The 24,790-nt window shown below is 49.9% G+C and overlaps 1 protein-coding gene across 1 annotated transcript in view; it reads left to right on the top strand.

Moving 5' to 3' along the window:
- The first annotated feature begins 342 nt into the window (after positions 1–342).
- The window catches only part of LOC147961792 (uncharacterized), a 47,081-nt gene continuing 22,633 nt past the window's right edge, over positions 343–24,790 (top strand). Inside the window, exon 1 of the mRNA XM_087533944.1 lies at positions 343–723. Within this exon, the coding sequence (XP_087390070.1) occupies positions 343–723 (381 nt within the window). The remainder of the gene's footprint in view (positions 724–24,790) is intronic.

Below are 24,790 nucleotides of genomic sequence, written 5' to 3'. Positions count from 1 at the left end.
ATGAAGAAAAGTATATGCTTATATGTATAAAAATTTGGTGTCAAATCAAGGTGTGGCGGCTGCCACACCTTGCCTACTGGGCTCCTCTGCCAGTGCTTTCTGGCGTGGCTACCTAAAGTTTTGCCGTCGTGGCGTTGTAGATCACGGCTGGATACAACAACCGCAGCCACTCTCAACATGATGGCTTCCATTATTCTGTTTGGGATTTGGTGCCCCAGATTCTTAAACGTTCCACTTGTGCATGGGTGACAACTAGGTACGAGATTGGACAGCATGTTTGTCCCATTTCTATTCAACTGGTCAGTGCATATTTATACCGCTGTACTTCCCGAAAATTGACACATGAGAGAGGGAGAGGCGGAGACAAGGCCGCCTGAGGTGACCGGAATCTCACCGCCGTCACCCCGATCCTCACCGCATCGCTGCGCTAGGGGGTCACACCTGATCCGTTCGCGATCTCCTAATACACATGCGGCGGCACTGTCGGAGAGAAAGGAGGGGTCTACGGGATCGGGAGGTGACCGTGATGATCCGCAGCGTCAGATCGGGCGGGAGGAGCGGCGGTGGATGCAATGGCAAGCTTCGTTCTCCATCGGGATGGATCCGGGCGTCTGGATCGAAGGGCGGCTTCGATTCACCCCTCATTCTAGATGGATGGTTCTTCTCGATCCGGAGAACGACGTCCTCGCCGGCGATTATCTTCCAGACGGAGACATGATTGAGGTAGGTCTTCAATTCAAACTTGATGAATATGACGTAGTTGTTGGCGAGTGTGTGCAGATAGACTTACGACCGAAGGCATCAGAGATGATTGATCTGACGGAGCCGATCCAGGCACGACCAGGAGGACGTTTTTGGGCGCTTCTGGAGAGCGATGACGAAGATCAAGCGGAGTGTCATGCCCCCACCAGAGTCATGGCCTCGTCGGGTGTCGGTCCGTTGCCGTTGCCGGAGCCCATGAGTAAGATCGTTCGATGTCGTTCAAAATTTGAAAACTCCAAGCCAGCCATGAAGCCATGGATCGGACCGATCCCTAAGGTAATGAGAGAACCGGTGACTTGTCACAATTCTTGCCGGAAAATTGGACTATGGTTACGCGAAAGATGAAGAAAGGAAAGTTTAGCCGGCCACCGCCGCTGCCAAGATCGCCGGTGGCGAGATCGGCGAGCACTGTTCGAGCGGCCAGACGGGCTCGTTTGAATACGTTATTGGGTCGTGGACCTGGTTTGGATGTTGTGCCAGATGGAACGATGGTCGTGGGTCTTTCAGGTTTGGGCGAGGCCCAGCTGGAGGCCCAAGCCTCGTTTCATCCCAAACAGGCGGACGTGCATGTTGCATCGCTGCCAATCACGCAATCGATCGAGACTAGGCACTAGTGCAGAACCGGGCAATAGCACCAGTTCGTAAGGCCCTTCAGTGCTGATTCGGTAACCGGCACTAAATTGTGGGCACTAAAGGCCCCCCCTTTAGTACCGGTTCAGCACGAACCGGTGCTAAAGGGCAACCACGTGGCACGAGGCAGCACCATGCGCACGTAGGACATTAGTACCGGTTGGTACCACCAACCGGTACTAAATGTTTGGGTGTGGTTTGGTTTTATTTTTTATTTTTTACTTTAATTTTGTGTTTTTAATTTAATTTAGTGATTGTTTTACATTATAATGAGTTGTTAAATCATTAGGTGAATGTACCGCAGATTAGTTTGACTGAATGATGAAGCTATGTACCTAGGGTAGGGGCACGGACCTGTCCAAAGAGCCCTACCCAGGGACATCCCTAGAAGAAGTCACCTTTCAATCGACTTGAAGGTATCCCACTCGACGGGTTCAAGACACTCGACCAAGAAGCTATCACTCGACCATGAAGCCAACCACTCGACTGTCAGGAGACCTAAAGTCACTCAGCAGGCAAACGGTCGGCTATTAAGTAGTCTTTATGGTCATTATAGCACTTTATTAGGGGCGTTACCAGTAACGCCCAACGTTAAAGTACCTTAAACCCTGCATCACTGAGGGCAGGAGAGGGCCGGCGAACTCTATATAAGCCACCCCCCTCCTCAGTATGAAGGGTTCGCACCTCTGTTATTCACACACGCATAATTCAATCGACCGCCTCCGGGCACCGAGACGTAGGGCTGTTACTTCCTCCGCGAAGGGCCTGAACTCGTACATCCTGGTGTATTTACAACTTCTCCATAGCTGAGATCTAGCCTCTCCATACATACCCCCCTACATCACTGTCAGAGTTAGAACCACGACAGTTGGCGCCCACCGTGGGGCAGGAATCTTAGCGCCTAGTTGGAGAAGTTGCGATCTTTTCCGATCCCTTTGATCATGGTTTCTCGCGGAGTTTTGGTGGAGGGCCACGAGATCCGTCTCGGCGCGCTCACGTTCATCGCCGACGACTCCGCCTGGCTTCAGGAGGCACCACTCGACATCGACGCGCTCCCCGTCCGTGGTGCGACGCACTTCCGCGCGTGCATTCGTGGCGTCCTCCTGCGGCAGCCGTCGACCCAGTATCAGCCGGCCCCCGTGTCGTCTCCCCGCCCCGTCTCCCACCGGCGCAAGCGCTCCGGCCGGTCGAGACTTCGGAGGTGGGTGAGGCATGCCGTGGCCCGCCAGTCGGCGGCCCCGCAAGTCGCGACAATCGAGCCCGACGAGTCCCTCTACGGCCTGTTCGACCTGTCGACTGGCTCCGCGGGGACTGCGTCCGAGTGCGACAGCAGCGACCCGGCGGCTGAGGTTCTGGCGGTCAATGGAACACACAGTCCTCCCGGTTTCCCTCGCACCGATGGGGGCGCGGGTGGAGGCGACCCGTCGCATCCTCACGATGAATATCTCCCCGAACCTCTCACGTCAGTACAGCGAGAGGAGCTTCGCCGCCGGAACATGGATGCACTCCACACTCCTATCGTCGGAGAAACCCCCGAGGCCCGGGCCTTGGAGGACGCACGCTTGGCTAACTTGGCCGAGCACACTCGACTGGAGAATCTCCAGCGAATACTCGACGAGCGAGCGCGTCAGCGGGCTCCCGAGTCCAGTCGACGTCAGCTCTTCCCGCCTACGCAGGTATATCGAACCCCAGTTCAGAATTTGGCAGCCGCGGCCCGTATAGCGGAATCGATTCAGCCCTCCCAGTCGGAGGCTGGCAGGGGCTTGTTGCAAATCAGAGCGTTGCTCCGGGTGGCGGGAAACCAGAATTCCGCCGTTTTTCAGTCGCGGAATAGGATCCACAGTCGATCCGTTGCAACAGATACAGTCCAGTCGGCTCACAGCCCGAGATCGCCCCCAAGGCGTGAGGGACGTGGTGACCGGCATGATCAGTACAGGAGGAATGAGCAGTATGATCACCGATTCGATCGTGATGATCGACGTCGAGTGCCAACCCCTCCCCTGAGGAGTGGGTCGTATGCGCCTCGACGGCAAGATGACAGACGCCCTCATAGTGTTGGGCAGAGGATTCCAGTCGACCCCAGGGACCCAGGCTTTGATGCGAGATCCATCCTCGTTCAAGGTTTGGTTGACAGGAACAGAGCTCATCGAGAAGGCTACAACAGAGATGCGTCTGCCAGCAGCAGAGTACATGCTTCAGGGCCAGAGTGTTTCAGTCGAGCCATCAGGGCCGCAGTGATTCCTCCCAACTTCCGGTTGGCGACCGGAGTCAGCAAGTTCACCGGCGAGTCTAAGCCTGACACTTGGCTCGAAGACTACCGAGTGGCTGTCCAGATTGGTGGCGGCAATGATGAGGTGGCTATGAAGCATTTGCCTCTCCTGTTAGAGGGCTCAGCCAGAGCGTGGCTGAATCAGTTAGCACCCAGCAGCATCTACACTTGGGAGGATCTCTCTCGAGTGTTTGTCACAACCTTTGAAGGAACATGCAAGCGACCGGCAGGCCTTACAGAATTACGGTCCTGCATGCAGAAACTGAGTGAAACTCTGAGGGATTACATCCAGAGGTGGATCACTTTGCATCACACGGTTGAGAACGTACCAGATCACCAACCAGTTTGTGCCTTTAAAGAAGGCGTCAAGAACAGAGAGTTGAACCTGAAGTTCGATCGGACCGGAGAAATGTCTCTGAATCGGATGATGGAAATTGCCACCAAATACGCTAACGGAGAAGATGAAGATCGACTCCGGAGTGGCAAGCAGAAAGCAGTCGCCTAGGAAACCGGAGGCAATTCCAGTCGAAAGCAGAAGCGGAAGGCCGAGCCAGCCGCTCCTGGGGAGGCCCTGGCCGTGACCCAGGGAAAATTCAAGGGAAAACCCAAGGGGCCCTGGAACCCCAAGAAAGTCAAGGATCAAGATGGAAATGATGTTTTGGATCTGCCATGTCACATCCACACCAAGAAAGATGAAGAGAGTAATTTTATTTACCCAAAGCATACCACTCGACAGTGCCGGCTCCTAATCCAGCAGTTTCAAGGCAAACAATCCAAGGGCAAGGAAAAAGAGTCGGACAGAGTTGAGGACAAGGAAGACAGTGACGATGGGTACCCCCAAGTCAATTCCACCCTGATGATTTTTGCTGATGTCGAAAGCAAAAGTCGACTGAAAGTCATTAACCGTGAAGTGAATATGGTTGCCCCGGCAACACCCAGCTACTTGAAGTGGTCTCAGACTGCCATCACGTTCGACCAGTCCGATCACCCTGCGCACATTGCCACCCCTGGGAGGCAAGCTCTGGTGGTCGATCCAATTGTCGAAGGTACTCGACTGACCAAAGTTCTGATGGATGGTGGCAGCGGCCTGAACATACTGTATGCGGAAACGTTGAAAGGGATGGGCATTCCGATGTCCAGGCTCAGTGCCAGCAACATGAGTTTCCATGGAGTCATTCCTGGAAAGAAAGCCGAGTCACTCGGCCAGATTGCTCTCGATGTGGTTTTCGGTGATTCAAAGAATTACCGCAAGGAAAAATTGACATTTGAGGTTGTGGACTTCCAAAGTGCTTATCATGCTATTCTAGGCTGGCCAGCTTATGCACGCTTCATGGCTCGACCGTGCTATGTGTATCTCAAGTTGAAGATGCCCGGCCCCAAAGGCGTGATCACCGTTACAGGCAATCGGAAGAAAGCAGAGGAGTGTTTTCAGAAAGGATCAAAGATCGCTGATGCTCAGATGTCAGTAGTCGAACTGCAAGAGTACCAGAAGACTGCTGATCCGAGTGAATTGCTGCGAGCGAAGAAGCCAGCTTCAGAATCAGCTTTTCAGTCGTCCGGTAAAACTAAGCCAGTTCACATTCACCCGACCGACCCCAATGCCGCCCCGACTCACATCTCAACGACGGCCGACTCCAAATAGGAAGAAGCGCTCATCCAGTGCCTCCGTGAGAACTGGGACATCTTCGCATGGAAGCCTTCTGACATGCCCGGAGTTCCCAGGGGGCTGGCTGAGCACCGTCTACGAGTCGACCCGAAGTTCAAGCCTGTGAAAGAACAGCTTCGACGGTCCGCCGTCCAGAAGAGGAAAGCTATTGGCGAGGAGGTGGCTCGGCTCTTAGCAGCGGAGTTCATCCGAGAGATTTACCACTCCGAGTGGCTCGCCAATGTCGTCATGGTCCCCAAGAAGGACAAGTCGCTTCGCATGTGCATTGACTTTAAACATATCAATCGGGCCTGCCCGAAAGATCATTTCCCCCTCCCCCGCATCGACCAGGTAGTCGACTCGACCGCGGGGTGTGAGCGTTTGTCTTTTCTAGATGCTTATTCAGGGTACCATCAGATCCGTCTGTATGGACCCGACGAGATCAAAACGGCTTTCATCACCCCATTCGGGTGCTTCTGTTATGTCACCATGCCCTTCGGCCTCAAGAATGCTGGAGCCACGTTCATGAGGATGATTCAGAAGTGTTTGCTCACTCAGATCAGTCGGAACGTAGAAGCATACATGGATGATATTGTGGTTAAGTCACGGAAAGGTTCCGACCTACTGACTGACCTTGCCGAAACCTTTGCTAACCTCAGGAGATACGATATCAAGCTCAATCCATCAAAGTGCACATTCGGAGTTCCAGGTGGAAAGTTACTCGGTTTTCTCGTTTCCGAACGAGGAATCGACGCCAATCCCGAGAAAGTTGGCACCATACTCCGGATGAAGCGCCCTGTGCGTGTACACGATGTCCAGAAGCTTACAGGTTGCTTGGCCGCTCTGAGTCGATTCATTTCTTGTCTCGGTGAAAAGGCGTTGTCCCTTTACCAACTGATGAAGAAGTCTGACAAGTTCGAGTGGACTCCAGAAGCTGACGCAGCGTTTGCAGAGCTCAAAGCTCTGCTCTCCACCCAGCCGGTGCTTGCTGCCCCAATCAGTAAAGATCCTCTGCTGCTGTACATTGCGGCCACGGGACAAGTTGTCAGTACAGTACTTACGGTCGAGCGGGAAGAAGAAAGAAAGGCCTTCAGAGTTTAGCGCCCAGTATATTATGTGTCTGAAGTTTTGACCCCTTCGAAGCAAAGATATCCCCATTACCAGAAGCTCGTATACGGGATCTACATGACCACGAAGAAGGTTGCACACTACTTCACTGACCATTCCATTATAGTCGTCACTGACGCTCCACTGTCAGAGATCTTGCACAACAGAGATGCAACTGGTCGAGTGGCGAAGTGGGCGATTGAACTCCTTCCCCTAGATATCAAGTTTGAAGCAAAAGAAGGCTATCAAGTCCCAAGCAATTGCAGACTTCGTCGCCGAATGGATTGAACAGCAGCTTTCGACTCAAGTTCACTCGGAGCACTGAACCATGTTCTTCGATGGATCTAAGATGCTGAATGGTTCCGGTGCTGGGGTAGTCTTGGTCTCCCCCCGAGGAGATAAGCTCAGATATGTTCTCCAGATTCATTTCGATTCCTCCAATAATGAAGCAGAATATGAAGCACTCTTGTATGGGTTGCGCATGGCCGTTTCACTCGGCGTCCGGTGCCTCATGGTCTATGGCGACTCAGATTTGGTGGTTAATCAGGTGATGAAGGAGTGGGACGTTAGAAGCCCAGCTATGACTGGCTACTGCAACGCAGTAAGAAAGCTAGAAAAGAAATTCGAGGGGCTAGAGCTTCATCACATCCTTCGACTGAAAAATCAAGCAGCTGATGATCTGGCAAAGATAGGCTCCAAGAGAGAAGCCATTCCCAGCAATGTGTTTTTGGAGCACATCCGCTCGCCGTCAGTCCAGGAGGATCCTTTTACAGAAGAAGCCCCGCAACCGAAAAGTGCCACAGATTCGACTGAAGTCGAAATTCCTGCTGTGGTCGACCTACTCATGGAGGTCTTGGCAATCACTCCCGACTGGACGGTACCATACATCGCGTATATCTTGAGGAAAGAACTCCCGGAGGACGAGGAAGAGGCTCGACAGATCGTCCGCTGATCCAAGGCCTTCACAGTCATAAAGGGACAGTTGTATAGGGAAAGCGCGACTAGAATCGGTCAGAAGTGCATAACACCAGAAGAGGGTCAGATGATCCTTGATGATATCCACTCGGGGACCTGTGGTCACCATGCGTCCTCTCGAACCATTGTGGCTAAAGCATACCGAGCGGGATTTTACTGGCCAAGAGCAAATGAGATGGCAAAAGAGATAGTCGTCAAGTGTGGGGGTTGCCAGTTCTACTCCAACATGTCACACAAGCCTGCATCAGCCCTGAAGACCATTCCACTCGTCTGGCCCTTTGCTGTCTGGGGACTGGACATGGTTGGTCCACTGAGAACAGGCAGGAGCGGATTCACGCATGTGCTTGTGGCAGTCGACAAGTTCACCAAATGGATTGAAGCCAAGCCTATCAAAAATCTTGATGCCAGCACTGCTATCGGTTTCATCAGAGAGTTGATATTCAGATATGGGGTCCCGCATAGCATCATCACTGACAATGGGTCAAACTTCGATTCAGACAAGTTCAGAGATTTTTGCGCCTCTCAAGGCACACGAGTCGACTACGCATCGGTCGCGCATCCTCAGTCGAATGGACAAGCTGAAAGAGCAAATGGTCTGATTCTCAAAGGACTGAAGCCTCGACTGATGCGTGATCTCAAGCACGCAGCAGGCGCTTGGGTCGACGAACTTCCGTCAGTTTTGTGGGGGCTGAGGACTACCCCGAACCGGTCGACCGGAAGAACGCCATTCTTTCTGGTTTACGGAGCCGAAGCCGTCCTGCCGAGTGATCTACTTCACAACGCCCCCAGAGTTGAGCTTTATAACAAAGACGAAGCAGAGCAAGCCCGGCAAGACGCAGTCGACCTCCTAGAGGAGGAGAGGGAAATGGCTATGATCAGATCGACCATCTATCAGCAAGACTTGCGTCGATTCCATGCCAGAAATGTGAAGAGCCGAGCCTTCCAGGAAGGAGATTTGGTCCTCCGAGTGGATCAACAGAAACCACACAAACTTGCTCCTACTTGGGAAGGCCCCTTCATCGTCACCAGAGTCCTCCACAATGGAGCATATCACCTCTACAATGTTGATCGCCAGATCGACGAGCCACGAGCTTGGAATGCGGAACTGCTCCGCCCCTTTTACACTTGAGTTCTCCCTTGGACGAGATGTAATAAGAAAAAATTTCTGCAGTTTATTTTTACCAAAGACAAGAGTGTTCCAATAATTGTTGTCACTCTTGTTTGCATACGAAATCCCCCAGTGGGTGACTTAGCTGCGAATCCGTTTCGCCTAAGTTTGAAAAAATCCTACCGAGTGGAGAGCAATCCTCCCACTCGGGGGCTTAGCTGCGAATCCGTTTTGCCTAAGTTTGAAAAAATCCTACCGAGTGGAGAGCAATCCTCCCACTCGGGGGCTTAGCTGCAGTCCAGTACTCGCCTAAGTTCTCCCACTTAGAGACTTAGCTGCAGTCAGGCACTCGCCTAAGTTTGAAAAAATCCTACCGAGTGGAGAGCAATCCTCCCACTCGGGGGCTTAGCTGCAGTCCAGTACTCGCCTAAGTTCTCCCACTCGGAGACTTAGCTGCAGTCAGGCACTCGCCTAAGTTTGAAAAAATCCTACCGAGTGGAGAGCAATCCTCCCACTCGGGGGCTTAGCTGCAGTCCAGTACTCGCCTAAGTTCTCCCACTTAGAGACTTAGCTGCAGTCAGGCACTCGCCTAAGTTTGAAAAAATCCTACCGAGTGGAGAGCAATCCTCCCACTCGGGGGCTTAGCTGCAGTCCAGTACTCGCCTAAGTTCTCCCACTCGGAGACTTAGCTGCAGTCAGGCACTCGCCTAAGTTTGAAAAAATCCAACCGAGTGGAGAGCAACCTCCCACTCGGGGGCTTAGCTGCAACCCAGTGTTCGCCTAAGTGTTTAAAAATCCTACCGAGTGGCGAGCAAACCTCCCACTCGGGGGCTTAGCTGCAACCCAGTGTTCGCCTAAGTGTTTAAAAATCCTACCGAGTGGAGAGCAAACCTCCCACTCGGGGGCTTAGCTGCAGCCCAGCGCTCGCCTAAGCATTTAAAAATCCTACCGAGTAGCGAGCCAGACTCCCACTCGGGGGCTTAGCTGCAGCCCAGTGCTCGCCTAAGTGTTTAAAAATCCTACCGAGTGGAGAGCAAACCTCCCACTCGGGGGCTTAGCTGCAGCCCAGCGCTCGCCTAAGTATTTAAAAATCCTGCCGAGTGGAGAGCAAACCTCCCACTCGGAGGCTTAGCTACAGCCCAGTGCTCGCCTAAGTACAGGACACGACCCAATCCGCAAGGACGACGAGGCGCAAGTCGACTGCTGCCTTCTCCTTCGGAGTTGCACCGCAAATACAAGGTTATTCCGAGTGAAGATCGAATTCCACTCGACGGATCAAACCATGAAGATATTCAAAGAGAAATCAAGTTCAGATAAAGCCTAAAAGGTCCCAGACCTTAGATCAAAGTACTCGAGCCCTCGGCTCGGCAGAGTTTAACGGTTACAAATCCACTCGGCATTCCGAGGCAAATTTAAAGTGAAGCATAAAAGTTTTTCATTCCTCAGGAGGAGGACTGGAAGGGGCGACGAACTCGTCCAAGTCGATCCCGCCTGCAATACGAGTGGCAGCAGCGATGAAGGTCTCCATGAAGTCTTGAAAGTTGTGCTTCCTGGTATTGGCAACTTGGAGGGAAACCAGCTTTTCTTCTCGCGCCTCCTTGCAATGGACGCGGACCAGAGACAGAGCGACATCAGCACCACATCTAGCAGAAGATTTCTTCCATTCCGCCACTCGACCCGGGACTTCATTCAGTCGAGCCATGAGAGACTCGAGGTCGTTCTGAAGCGTCGTCCCAGGCCAGAGTGATGTGTCGATCCGCGACATCGCAACCTTCAGTCGAGCAAGGTAGTCAACAACACTGGTAACACGAGACTCCAGTCGGAGCACGTTCATAGCAGCCTCATCCTTCACGAGAGAATTGGCGGGGTCCAAGCCTGGCTCCACTCGACTGGTTTCCTCTTCGAAGTTCTGGCAGAATTCTGCAAACACAATTCAAGAATCAGACAGTGGCTCTACACGGGTTTGGTAACTGCAAGACAGTCGGAGCAGAGTAATTACCTTCGAGCATGACGAACAGTTTCTTGGCGAGTCCACCGAGATAAGCCTCCAGACCGTTCCTCTTCCCCGCCAGCTCACCTGCCTTTTCGTGCAGAGCCACGTTGTCACTCTTCAGTCGGCTGACCTCTTGATTGGCTACCTCGAGAGCAGCTTTCAGTCTGGAGTTCTCCTGCTCAAGAGCTCCGACCGAGGCCATTTTCTCTTCAGCAAGCCTCGTTTTGTCCAAGACCTCCTTCTGTGCCTCTGCAAGATCTTGATCCTTCTTCTTCAGAGCTTCCTCCAGTTTATCTGCGGCGCGTCGAGTGCAATCAACATCAAGAATGGACAAGAAAGAAAAGCCGCTCGTCAAGAATGGAGAACCTCACTAACCATACCTTTTGCTTCTTCTTGCGCCTTCTTCAAATTCTCCTGAGCAAGCTCCAAGTTAAGGTTGAGCTGGATCTGCTGATTCTCCAACTCAGTATAGCGAGCTACAAGTTCGCAGGATTTCTATAAAAAGAAAAATCAGTCGACAGACGTCCAAAATAAGTTGCTTCCGAGTAACTAAGAGACAATGATGACGTTTCTAAGACTACAGCCGAATCAAGAACATTCGACAGTAGTCTCGGGGACTACACCCAGTGGGTATACTCAGCGTGCCCCCACTGTAAAAAAAACAAACAAAAAGTCGACTGCCCGCAGTCGACCGGATACAGTCCCATTCGACATGGCCTGACCAGACCGAGTGAAGAAATACGGCTACAGCAACACAATATAAAGACTACAGTCGACTGCCAGCAGTCCACCGTAGTCTCGGGGACTACACCCAGTGGGTGCACTTAGCGTGCCCCCACTCATCCAAGAATTGGCAGACACACCCAGTGGGTGTACAGATACAAAGATCTTCGGAAAAGAGATTCTTCAAACATCATATCATAACAGACCAAGTGTTGAGTCGACTGACCTGGACGTTGCTCTGAAGAGCCGAGCTCGCGTCATAAGCTGCTTGGCTGGCCTCCCAAGCCGCCTTCACTTGCTCCATCATGATCCCCGCCTGGTGTATAGCCTCTTTTGCGGCAGCCGCTTGGTCCTCAGGGACAGGGTACGCGGCAAAAACCGAAGGTGGATCCGCAGTCGACGTCGAAGGCCGCACACTTGTCAGAGGAATGGCGAAAGTCACAGAAGCCCAAGCGGTGTCACCACCATCCCGAGCTATAGCCTCAGACGCCGGAGCAGGTTGGGGGATCTTTTCAGCCGACGCCCTCTTGTTCCTCCTCATTCTCAGCGGTTCATTGTCGTCGTCATCCGGGAGGTCGATAACATGAGGAGGGGCTACAAGGGAAACATTCAATCGACCAGAGTAGCAATAAATGTTCAGTCGAATCAAAATGGAACGTCAGTAATCGTACCAAGGTTGGAGGTAACAGCATCCTCCATCTCTTGGTCGTCGTCCTTGGCGGAGATCTCAGAAGTAGCAGCGCCGCAAAACTCGAAAATCAGTCAGTTGGCTCAATGAATCGACCAAGGATCTGTCCACGGTCGACGAAGGAAAGCAAGTTTTATTATTACCCAGAAATGGTGGGGACGGCCATCTTCATCTTGGGCAGAGCCTTGGGCGGCTTGGACGGCGTCGCGTGTGGGTGCTTGGGAGCCTTTCCAGTCGGCGTAGGAGAAGAGGTCCGAGGGCGTTTCGACGACTGCCCAACAGGAGCAGTCGCCCTACCACGCTCCCGCGCTGGATCGTGTGTGGGCTTGGATCGCCCCTCCGGGCGGGGGGGGGGGGGGGGGGGTTCAACCTCCTCCTCCTCCTCTTCGCTGGAGTCGACGTCGTCGCCTCCCCCTCCTTCACCGTCAGACTCCCACTCGCTTTGATCGTCTCCGCTCTCACCTCCGCTCGCCTCCCCTTCCTCAGTTGGCCCCTGTGCCCCGTTGGGCGTCGAGTACATCTCAGTAGTCGCCTGAAAAACAACAGACAAGACAAAGGTCAATCGACCAACTCAAAGAAGACCAACGAAGAAAACAAGATCTCAGTCAGGAGCATAATGACATACCCGGTCCACGTCATACGAGTTGTCGAGTGGAATTACCCTCCTAGCTCCTCGGGGGTTGTCTTTGTTCCCCGTGATGCTCGACAGCCACCCCTCCAGCATCTCGTCGGTAACCTCCTCCGGATGGACCCGAGTGGTGTCGTCGAGACCCGAGTATAGCCACATCGGGTGGTCACGAGCCTGGAGCGGTTGGATGCGCCTCCGGAGGAAGACCTCCAGCAAGTCCATACCTGTCACGCCCTCACGGACAAGCTCAACCACTCGACCAGCCAGCACTTTGACTTGGGCCTTTTCCTCTAGCGTCACTTTCAGAGAAGCAGGTTTTTCAGCTCGGTCGAGTGAGAAAGGGGGAAGACCAGTCGACTGTCCTGGGGTCGCCTGGTCTTGACAGTAGAACCAGGTCGCCTGCCAACCGCGGACCGACTCCGGGAAAGTGATAGATGGAAAACAACTCTTTCCCCTCGTTTGGATCGCCAGGCCCCCGCACAGCTGGATCACCTGCGTCCTTTCGTCACTCGACTTGGCCTTCTTGACCGATTGGGAACAACAGGTAAAGATGTGCTTGAAGAGTCCCCAATGGGGGCGGCAACCCAAGAAACCCTCACACATGGAAATGAAAGCAGCAAGATATACGATGGAGTTGGGAGTGAAGTGGTGGAGCTGCGCTCCGAAGAAGTTCAGAAAGCTCCGGAAAAAAGGATGGGGCGGCAGAGAAAACCCTCGGTCGACATGGGTGGCTAGGAGCACACACTCACCGTCGCGAGGCTGAGGTTCGATCTCTCTCCCCGGGAGACGCGCAGCTTCGTGGGGAATGACCCCCCCTCGACCATGTCGTCGAGATCTTCTTGCCGGATCACCGACGGCATCCAGTCGCCCTGGATCCAGCCGCGGGGCAGAGCAGACCTTGAGGAAGATCCGCCCCGAGCGGATCTCTTCCCTTTCCCCTGCGTCGCTGCCTTCTTCGCGCGCTCCAGAGCGGATGTCTTGTCCTTCGCCATCGTCGCCGGCAAATCTCGCACGGGTCTGTGGCGCTAGGGTGAGAGCGGAGGTGGCGGAGGAGCTTGCGAAGGGAGAGAGTAAGAAGAGAGCACACTGTTTGGAAACCCCGAGCCGGCTACTTATAAGAGGCCGCTCCCGAGTGGCTGACTGGTAGGCCCAGGCAATCCAGTCAAATCCCGCAGCAGACGCGCATGCAGCAAGTGGCGAAAAAGGTGGTGCGGAAATCGAGGAGCTTCTGCTTTATCGCTTTCGATTACTGCGGCCGCTCCCGTCCCGCGCGCTTCCCGAAATCCGAATCCCGCGACATCCGCGGGCCGCAAAACAACTTGTCAAAACAGAAGACCCCGCTCGCGCCGACACTCGGTATGTCACAAGTAAAGAAATTCACTCAACGAAAGGCCTGGAATGGATCAAGGCGACTGAAAGAGGTTGATGACGTCATCCGTGACGATTGACCCGAAACGAGGCACTCATGTAGCCCAAAGAACCGGTCGGAAAGATCTCCAACTCTTTCCCCATTCAAACCTCGATCCATTCGGGGGCTAATGATGAAGCTATGTACCTAGGGTAGGGGCACGGACCTGTCCAAAGAGCCCTACCCAGGGACATCCCTAGAGGAAGTCACCTTTCAATCGACTTGAAGGTATCCCACTCGACGGGTTCAAGACACTCGACCAAGAAGCTATCACTCGACCATGAAGCCAACCACTCGACTGCCAGGAGACCTAAAGTCACTCAGCAGGCAAACGGTCGGCTATTAAGTAGTCTTTATGGTCATTATAGCACTTTATTAGGGGCGTTAAATGTACCTTAAACCCTGCATCACTGAGGGCAGGAGAGGGCCGATGAACTCTATATAAGCCACCCCCTCCTCAGTATGAAGGGTTCGCACCTCTGTTATTCACACACGCATAATTCAATCGACCGCCTCCGGGCACCGAGACGTAGGGCTGTTACTTCCTCCGCGAAGGGCCTGAACTCATACATCCTGGTGTGTTTACAACTTCTCCATAGCTGAGATCTAGCCTCTCCATACATACCCCCCTACATCACTGTCAGAGTTAGAACCACGACACTGGACGCGTGGATCCTAGCTAAGTTATCAAGTATATGTCATATCCATATTATATATACTTGATCACCTAATTAAGTGATCGAGGTAATATGGATATGGCATATACTTGATCACTTAGCTAGAATCCATCCAGTTGAAACTAATATGCAGTTTCTTTCATAAATGATATAATAACTCATCATCATCATCATCATCATCATCATCATATTAATATAAAAACTCTTGCATCATATATATCATCACCAACGGTTTTCATAGTAAAGATATCATCGAGTTCAACATGGTAATGATATTATAAGCGTTCATAACACCACAAAAGCAAATCACTCTTTGAGATTAAGTTCAGGACGAAGAACACAGACATGAGAGGACAAGTACTAAGAGCATGAACTAGCTAATTAATCACTCCGGCTGCTCTCTCAGGTAAAATAGCATAGAACATGTATAGCTTTGCTGATTCATCATATTGGAGCATGCAGATGAACCTGTCTCCTAATTGTGGGTTGCGCTTCTGATTGCTGCCCCTAGTACTTCTCCGTGATCGTTCACAATTTTGCTCGAGTCTTTTACTATTAAGCATTCCTCGCTATTAGAAATCCTGAATGCACTAAAGTGCATTGTAGGATATCTTGGCCGTAAGCTAACAATATTCATGGTACCTTTAGTCTCTCCAATCAGGCACAACAATCATCGGAAGTCCCTGTTGAAGAACATCGTATAGTAACATACTTAGCAATGAAATTTAGCTTAAAAAAATAATGTATGCAAAAGATGCGCTGAGGAGAAATAGTAGAAATCTTACCATCTTTCCTAAATATATGTGACCGTAGTTCAGTACGAAAACTATTGGTCGCATGTTTTGAGTACTAACATTTCTAAGTGCAGGAAAGAAATTTGTCTTGACAGCATCAAGATCCTCAAGCCATGAAACATAATGACTTGTCTCCTTGCAGTTTAGTTCAGCCGCGGGACAATGGACGGTCCTGTCTACCAAGCGCCGGACATGTTTGCTTGATTGGGAGTAAGCTGTCAATATAAATTGAGATCTATTAATTATTCAACTGGTTCAAATAATCTCATATCGAAGACATAAATATGGTTGAGAAACTCACATAATGGTAGAACTGGAGGCGTCTGCACATCGACCTAGATGTCTCTATTACCTTCAATATCATCTTCCGGACGAATATCAAAGGTGATAACCATATCAGGCTCAAATGCATAAGCCTTGCATAGTGCTTGCCATGTTTTGCATTCAAAATAGGTGTATGTGTCTGCATTGTATAATTTGACGTTGAAGGTATAACCATGCTCGGTCTTCAAGTAAACTCTTTTTAACTCCATAGTTTCGTTAGGACTGAAACCTATTTTATCCAAGACAAAAATTCTTGCATGGCAGGGGATACGCTAGTAGAATAGTGAAAAATTAAAATTAAAATTTGAAGCAAATGAAGCATAAGTCATGCTTAATTACGAAAAAAGACTTGTCGTTGTGACTTACTGTATCCACTTCGAAGTTCTCATCCAGCTTGATGCTGAAGCGTCTATCATCAACTAGAAAATTTCTGCCGCACAGGCCGCGCTGGTCTTCGCAGTATTCACACATAATGAAATCGTGTTCGTCGTCAGACGACATTCCTATGTTCATAGGTGAAACATTAAAAACTTATTAGTTCTATTAATTCAACGAATTCTGTTAATTCAACTAGTTCAACTAATTAATTGAACTAATTCAACTAAGCACTTACGAAAAATATACCTAATTAATTGAACTAATTCAACTAACTAGTTCAACTAATTAATTCAACTAATTCAACTAAACTAGTTCTATTAATTTTCTTACTAAAAATAAGGTAGCTAGTTCTATATAATAAGATGTTAATTAGATAACGAAATCTCATATAACTAAATTAAATATATATCTAACATATAATTTATATCTAATTCATCTAACATTTGACATTAATATCTAACATATGTTCATATATAGGTGAAACATTAAACACTTACTAGTTCTATTAATCCAACTAAATAAACTAGTTCTATTAATTCAACTAAGCATTTACTAAAAATAAACTAGTTCTATTAATTTCTTACTAAAATAAAGTAGGTAGTTCTATATAGTAATATTTTGATTAGATCATCAAATCTCATATACCTAAATTTTCTTACTAAAAATAAACTTGTTCTATTAATTTTCATACTAAAAATAAACTAGTTATATTAATTCAACTAGTTCAAATCTCATATATATATACCTAATTAATATCTAGCTATACTAATTCAACTAGTTCAACTTGTTCTAATTCATCTAAAATTGACATTAATATTTAACATCTTTTCCATATAATTCATCTAACATTAACATTCTAACATTATTATCTACGTAATTTATCTAACATTAATCTAAACAACAGAAAATAGAAAATAAGTAAAAACAATGTGTGTGTGTGTGTATGAGCGGGGGGCGGCGGCGTACGGGCGGCGGGCGAGGCGGTGGCGACGGGCGGCGGGGGCGACGACGGTGACGACGGGTGGCGGGGGCGACGGCGACGACGGGTGGCGGTGGCGACGGCGGTGACGGCGACGACGGGCGGCGGGGGCGGTGAGGGCGGCGCGCGATGGGCGACGGGCGCGGCGAAGAAGTTGGATCGAGAAGAAGTGGTGGTCGATGAAACTGACTTTTTCGTAAGTGCCATATATATAGGAGGGGTCTTTAGTACCGGTTGGAGCCACCAACCGGTACTAAAGGCCAATTTTCGTCAGGCCAAGGGGCGGGAAACAGCCCCTTTCATACCGGTTCGTGCCACGAACCGATACTAAAGGCCCAATCATTAGTACCGGTTGGAGCCACCAACCGGTACTAATGGTTGTGCGTTGCCACAGGCGGTGCACAATGTTTAGTCCTACCTCGCCGAGCGAAGGGCAGCCGCACTGGTTTATAAACCTAGCCGCGGCTGCTCCTTCGAGCTTCTCTATATATCTGTCTTCTGGGCCTAACTAGGGCGCGCTGCCCTGTGAGTCTGCTGGCCCTTCTGGGCCTGCATTTGCACACCCTAGGTTTGGCAGGCCCACTGGGCAGCGCCCCAACAAATTTTTTATATAGTTTTTTCTTTTCTGCATTATTTATTTTCTTCTATTTATTTTCGAGTAATTTTTTATATAATTTTTTTATTTTCTGCATTATTTATTTTCTTCTATTTATTTTTGAGTAATTTTTTATATAGTTTTTTCTTTTCTGCTTTATTTAATTTCTTCTATTTATTTCTGAGTAGTTTTTTTGTGACCCTCTCTACTCTGATACTCCAAAATGATAATACCATTGCAAGTTTCAACATTTTCAGAATTCATTTTGTAGTGATTTTCAATTTCACAGTCACTTAGCTCTCTAAACAATTAGGTAAATGACCGAAAAACAACAAATGATGTCAGAACATGTTGGAAATTGATGACGTCGCTTTGAATGCTGCATACTGAACACAAAAGAAGTCCGGAGTTCAAATAAGTTTAAAAAACATTGAAGTGCCCGTGTAACAGATGAGTTCACGTCCGAAACCCTGATACTCCGAAAGAGTTTGTCCAGTTTGTACACGAAGTGCGTCCAGTTTTTGCCGCGACCCCCTCTACTCTTTCGCACATGCTATGCGGGTGAAATGATGATTCCATGCCAAGTTTCAACATTTTCAGAGTTCATTTTGTAGTGATTTTCAATTTCACGATCATTTAGCTCTCTAAACAATTAGGTAAATGACCGAAAAACAATAAATGATGTTAGAACATGTTGGAAATTGATGACGTCACTTTGAATGCTGCATACTGAACACAAAAGTAGTCCGGAGTTCAAATAAGTTTAAAAAACATTGAAGTGCCCGTGTAACAGATGAGTTCTCGTCCGAATCCCTGATACTTCGAAAGAGTTTGTCCAGTTTGTACACGAAGTGCGTCCAGTTTTTGCCGTGACCATCTCTACTCTTTCGCACATGCTATGCGGGTGAAATGATGATACCATGCCAAGTTTCAACATTTTCAGAGTTCATTTTGTAGTGATTTTCAATTTCACGGTCATTTAGCTCTCTAAACAATTAGGTAAATGACCGAAAAACAACAAATGATGTCAGAACATGTTGGAAATTGATGACGTCACTTTGAATGCTACATACTAAACACAAAAGAAGTCCGGAGTTCAAATAAGTTTAAAAAACATTGAAGTGCCCGTGTAACAGATGAGTTCTTGTCCGAAACCCTGATACTCCGAAAGAGTTTGTCCAGTTTGTACACGAAGTGCATCCAGTTTTTGCCCTGACCCTCTCTACTCTTTCGCACATGCTATGCGGGTGAAATGATGATACCATGCCAAGTTTCAACATTTTCCGAGTTCATTTTGTAGTGATTTTCAATTTCACGGTCATTTAGCTCTCTAAACAATTAGGTAAATGACCGAAAAACAACAAATGATGTCAGAACATGTTGGAAATTGATGACGTCGCTATGAATGCTTCATACTGAACACAAAAGAAGTCCGGAGTTCAAATAAGTTTAAAAAACATTGAAGTGCATGTGTAACAGATGAGTTCTCGTCCGAAACCCTGATACTCCGAAAGAGTTTGCCTAGTTTGTACACGAAGCGCGTCCAGTTTTTTCCGTGACCCTCTCTACTCTTTCGCACATGCTATGCGGGTGAAATGATGATACCATGCCAAGTTTCAACATTTTCAGAGTTCATTTTGTAGCGATTTTCAATTTCACGGTCGTTTAGCTCTCTAAACAATTAGGTAAATGACCGAAAAACAACAAATGATGTCAGAACATGTTGGAAATTGATGACGTTGCTTTGAATGCTACATACTGAACACAAAAGAAGTCCGGAGTTCAAATAAATTTAAAAAAAATTGAAGTGCCCGTGTAACAGATGAGTTCTCGTCCTAAACCCTGATACTCCGAAAGAGTTTGTCCAGTTTGTACACGAAGTGCATCCAGTTTTTGCCGTGACCCTCTCTACTCTTTTGCACATGCTATGCGGGTGAAATGATGATACCATGCCAAGTTTCAACATTTTCAGAGTTCATTTTGTAGTGATTTTCAATTTCACGGTCATTTAGCTCTCTAAACAATTAGGTAAATGACCAAAAAACAACAAATGATGTCAGAACATGTTGGAAATTGATGACGTCACTTTGAATGCTGCATACTGAACCGCCGTCGGGTCGTCCCCTTATATACACGGGTGACTCCCGTCGGCTTACGGAGTCCCAATACCGGCTCATAGATGTGTCCGGTTTGGTCTCTACTTATTCCTAACTTACAATACAGGTTAACTACTAACGCCGGTTTACGGCTACAGGCCTTGAACCGACTATGGGCCTTGATCCCTCCTCTGTCTTCTTGGGCTTTAACATACTTAACTACTGACGAAGTTAACCCGGCCCAGATAGGCCGGTTTACGCCCAGTAGTAATATCCCCAACAGGCACTAAAGGTTGCCCACGAACCGGTACTAATGATGCCCGCCCGCCTAGCCGTTGGAACCGGCACTAATGGTCACATTAGTGCTGGCTCAAATTCAAACCGGCACTAATGTGCTTCACATTTGACCCTTTTTCTACTAGTGAGGGTTGCGGTTCCAGGTTTCTATTCGCTGGGTACTGGGCGGGCGAGGAAGATCTCCTGCGCCGACGCCATGACTGGACGAGGGCCGCCGCCCATCAAGCGAGGGCCGCACACCGTTGGTGCTTCGGCTGCTAGCGGGACCGGGCGTGGCGCTCCGCTGTCCAGTGCTGCCGCGACGGCCGGGGCCGGGCGTGGCGCTCAACCAGTCCTGGCCGCCGGTGGTGCTGGCCGTGGTGCCCTGACGGCTGGTGGGACCGGCGCTCTCGGGCGGGGTGGCTTACCTCCTCAGAGGTCTGTGGCAACGAGTGTGCAGCCCAGAGCTGCCGCCGGCCGAGGCGTTCTCTCATCCGTACAACAGGGGGCAGATGCATCTAACTCTTCGGCGTTGACACAGACGCCTAGGCCCAATACGCGTCAGCCGGATGAATCGACGCAGCCACCAGCAGCCAAGGCACCGGCCCTAGGAAGGGGTCGCGGTGCACAAGGGCGTGGTGGATACTCTGGATACAGCCGGGATGGTCAGAACGTCAACCGATACAGGCAGTGGGGAGATGATGGATATGATGCATATGGTGAGGGATTGCACCATGGATCTTCGTCCGGTGGTGGCCGCGGATATAACCGATACAATGATGATGATGCTGGACAGTTTCAAGGTCCGCCCGGTAACTTTGTTGAAGGTGTCACCGGCCCCCGGGATCGCTACCGCGGTGGATATCGTCGCGGTGGGAGAGGGAGACGCCCACCACAGCCTCGACACTACCCACCGCCACCACTGCCTGCTATGGATATGGCTTCGGGGGAGGAACTCGAGCACGGAGCGACTGAGGTGGGAGACCCATCCACGCTACCGGCGGCGGCAGTTGACGCGGTTAGGGCTTTGGCAGCAGTGCAGGTTCCGGTGACTTCTGGAGGGACCAAATCTAGGGAGGGCACGTCTGACAAAGGGTCAGAGAAAGCGGAGGGAGAAAAACTCTCTAAGTGGGCGATTAAGAAGAAAAAGTTGCCTTGCTATAGATGTGGTGAACCGGGTCATTTCATGGCAGAGTGTACGAATGAGCTTTGTGACTATTGCCTCCGCTCCCAGCATGTGACTGGGGAATGCCCTCTTCTCTCCGGTCCTAAGCCTGGTATTAACATTTTTGGGGTCTGTTGTAGGGAATTGATGTTCTTTGAGACACCGGAGGTGGACCCTCTACCGCAGATGGTTGAGAGTTCCTTCCCGGCAGTAATCAGAGTTACTAATGGAAAGTTGACCGAGGCTCAGATCGTGAGACAGCTACGTGACTTAGTGCTAGGTAATTATCAGTGGCATCTGGAGAAGTTAGAAGGTCAGACTTATAAGGTGGATTTTCCCACTAAAGAGGATCAGATGCATTTTCTTAAATGGGGTTTATGCAGAGTTACTAGCACAAACATTGTGATCGCTTTTGACGAGTGGAAGTAGGAAGAACCTGAGGGTACACTTTTGGAGAAGGTGTGGGTTCGTTTCTATGGCTTGCCACCTAAATTTGTAAAACATTTTCTGAGTGCTTGGAGTTTGGGTGTGATGATTGGTAAAACAGAAAAGGTTGACATGCCTTTCACTCGCGCACAAAAAGCTGCGAGGCTGTTGGTCATTGTTGTGAGTGTTGAGCATATACCAGATGTGGTCAGATGGACACATGCTGGAGTCACATATGTCTTAGAGCTTGAGATCGAGGATACTGTAGTTTCCGAGGATGGGGATGGGACACAGGACATGGATACGACTGAGGGAGGCGGCGCGCCCGGGAAACATGATAAGGGGCCCGATGATACACTGCCAGAGTCGGATAAGGGGCCTATTACACAACCAGATAAGGTAGCTAGTTCTACCAAAGAGGCGCCCCCGTCCACTACTCCGATGAACACGCTTCGCTTTGGTTCATTTGCACCGGGGTCTGCTCCTAGTCGGTTATGGAGCACCAGGGTAGAGGCAGACGACCCGGCGGAGCTTGATCTGCCTCCAGTGCTGAGTCTAGTCGGTGAGGTGACGACCATGGAGTCTACACTCGGTGCGAGGGTGGACCCTGATGGGTTGGCCATGGGTTTGGGGGGCCGTGGGCAGGTAGCCCATAACACCCAGATAACAGAGCCCGACTTTTCTTCGGTGGGAGGGGTGCCTGGACAGGAGGTCTATGGCGTTCTTCCCACTTCGACGTCTCCGGTCGAGCTAGGGGTGAGGTGCGGGAAGGAGTCCCGTGCTATAACCCCTCCACAGGACCACACCATCCAGAGTGGTGAGCCGGGGGTGAGATGTGGGAAGGAGTCCCATGTCATAACCCCTCCGCAGGATTGCGCCAAGCTGGTTGGCCGGGGGACGACGGTTTCAGCGGGAGATAGGGGGACGGGACCAGTGAGCAGGCGTCTCCACGGTCCTACTCCCCCTCGTCCACTGCGGCGGAGGTCCGCTCCACGACGCCCTACCCTCCTTCACCGACGATAAGGGAGGGGCGTGGGAGTCCTGACCGTATCCCTCATGAGAGGACGATGGAGGAGCTCATCGCCTTTGGCGAGATAACGGATCCGGTGTCGGCTGGCAGGCGTGTCAGCAACCGGATCCAGGGACAGCCAGATGCGGACGACCTGCAGCTAGCGCGTGCCAAGAGGGCCGCCATGCTTCGTCAGGCCGAGACTACTGCGGGTACGTCTTTGGATAAAAGTTGTTCAATTTTACACTTCTCTGAGAATGAAATAGTTGATAAGGCAAACGACTTAGGAATTTCTTTGGGATCAAATGAAACCGAGGTCGTCAAATCCGTTAATGATCTTTTAGACTTGGAAGCGGAGAGGGCTTCTGAGATCATTCATAATCTTGTCTCTATTCAACCTTTGAATGACAATGACATGAATAATTTAGGAATTAATGATCTTGCAAATATATGTAATAATTTGTTTCCTACTGTCGAGGCTGAGGATGAGGAGGATGTTGAGAACACAAATACGGTAGCGCCTCTCTTGATGGAGGATGCAGTGTCTGTCATAGATAATACTAGCATCCTGCAGGGTGTTGAGGAGAAGCCCAAACGACCCTGGAAGCAGAAAATTTATCCTACCTCGGCAGTACGCAGAAGTGATAGAGTTAAGCTTAAGAAAAATTTCATGATGACTTATGAAAGGACTCTTTTGGAATAGCAGAGGTTTAGCAGACTTGGCTAAACAAAGATTCTTAGCAGAGACAACGTTAGAACATCACTTAGATTTCATTGCACTTTTGGAAACTGGACGAGATAATTTCACATCCCAATTCCTTCAAACCTTGTCCAGTGGTATCGCCTTTGACTAGCACATTCTACCTCCTAGAGGAAGATCCGGCGGGATTTTACTAGGAGTACGGTGTGAGACGTTAGAGGTGCTTAATGTGGTTCAGGGAGACTTTTCGGTTAAATTCCGGGTAAGATCAAAATTGGATAGGTTCCGATGGTCACTAGTTGCGGTATATGGGGCAGCACAACCTGAATTTAAACCTGATTTTCTGGCCGATCTAGTGCTGATTTGTGGAGATGAAAATCTGCCACTACTAGTAGGGGGGATTTAATATCATTCGGAGGAGAGAAGAAAAGAATAATGACAATTTTGATGGACGTTGGTCTATGATGTTTAACATGCTTATCGAGAGCCTCAATTTGAGAGAAATTGAGCTCACCAGTAGACAGTTTACATGGGCCAACTCATTACCTGTTCCGACTTATGAAAAGCTGGATAGGGTACTTGCTAGTGTGGAGTGGGAACAAAAATATCCGTTGGTGTCGGTTCATGCAATGCAGAGAGCGATCTCGGATCATACACCACTCTTTTTAGATTCGGGCGAGGCTACCTGAGGGAGTCATGGATTAGGGGGTGTCCGGATGACCGGACTATACCTTCAGCCGGACTCCTGGACTATGAAGATACAAGATTGAAGACTTTGTCCCGTGTCCGGGAGGGACTTTCCTTGGCGTGGAAGGCAAGCTTGGCGATACGGACGTGTGGATCTCCTACCATTGTAACCGACTTTGTGTAACCCTAACCCTCTCCGGTGTCTATATAAACCGGAGGGTTTTAGTCCGTAGGACAACATACAGAACAACAATCATACCATAGGCTAGCTTGTAGGGTTTAGCCTCTCCGATCTCGTGGTAGATCTACTCTTGTACTACCCATATCATCAATATTAATCAAGCAGGACGTAGGGTTTTACCTCCATCAAGAGGGCCCAAACCTGGGTAAAACTTTGTGTCCCTTGCCTCCTGTTACCATCCGGCCTAGACGCACAGTTCGGGACCCCCTACCCGAGATCCGCCGGTTTTGACACCGACATTGGTGCTTTCATTGAGAGTTCCTCTGTGTCGTCGCCGTTAGGCTTGATGGCTCCTACGATCATCAACAGCGATGCATTCCAGGGTGAGACCTTCCTCCCCGGACAGATCTTCGTCTTCGGCGGCTTCACACTGCGGACCAATTCACTTGGCCATCTAGAGCAGATCGAAAGCTATGCCCCTGGCCGTCAGGTCAGATTTGGAAGTTTAAACTACACGGCTGACATCCGCGGGGACTTGATCTTCGACGGATTCGAGCCACTGCCGAG

Source organism: Triticum urartu, chromosome 7A (genome assembly GCF_056163025.1).
Source record: "Triticum urartu cultivar PI428250 chromosome 7A, HENAU_Tu73, whole genome shotgun sequence".
NCBI lineage: Eukaryota > Viridiplantae > Streptophyta > Magnoliopsida > Poales > Poaceae > Triticum > Triticum urartu.
The sequence above is the reverse complement of the archived record's forward strand: the minus strand, read 5'-3'. Positions and strand labels throughout refer to the sequence as shown.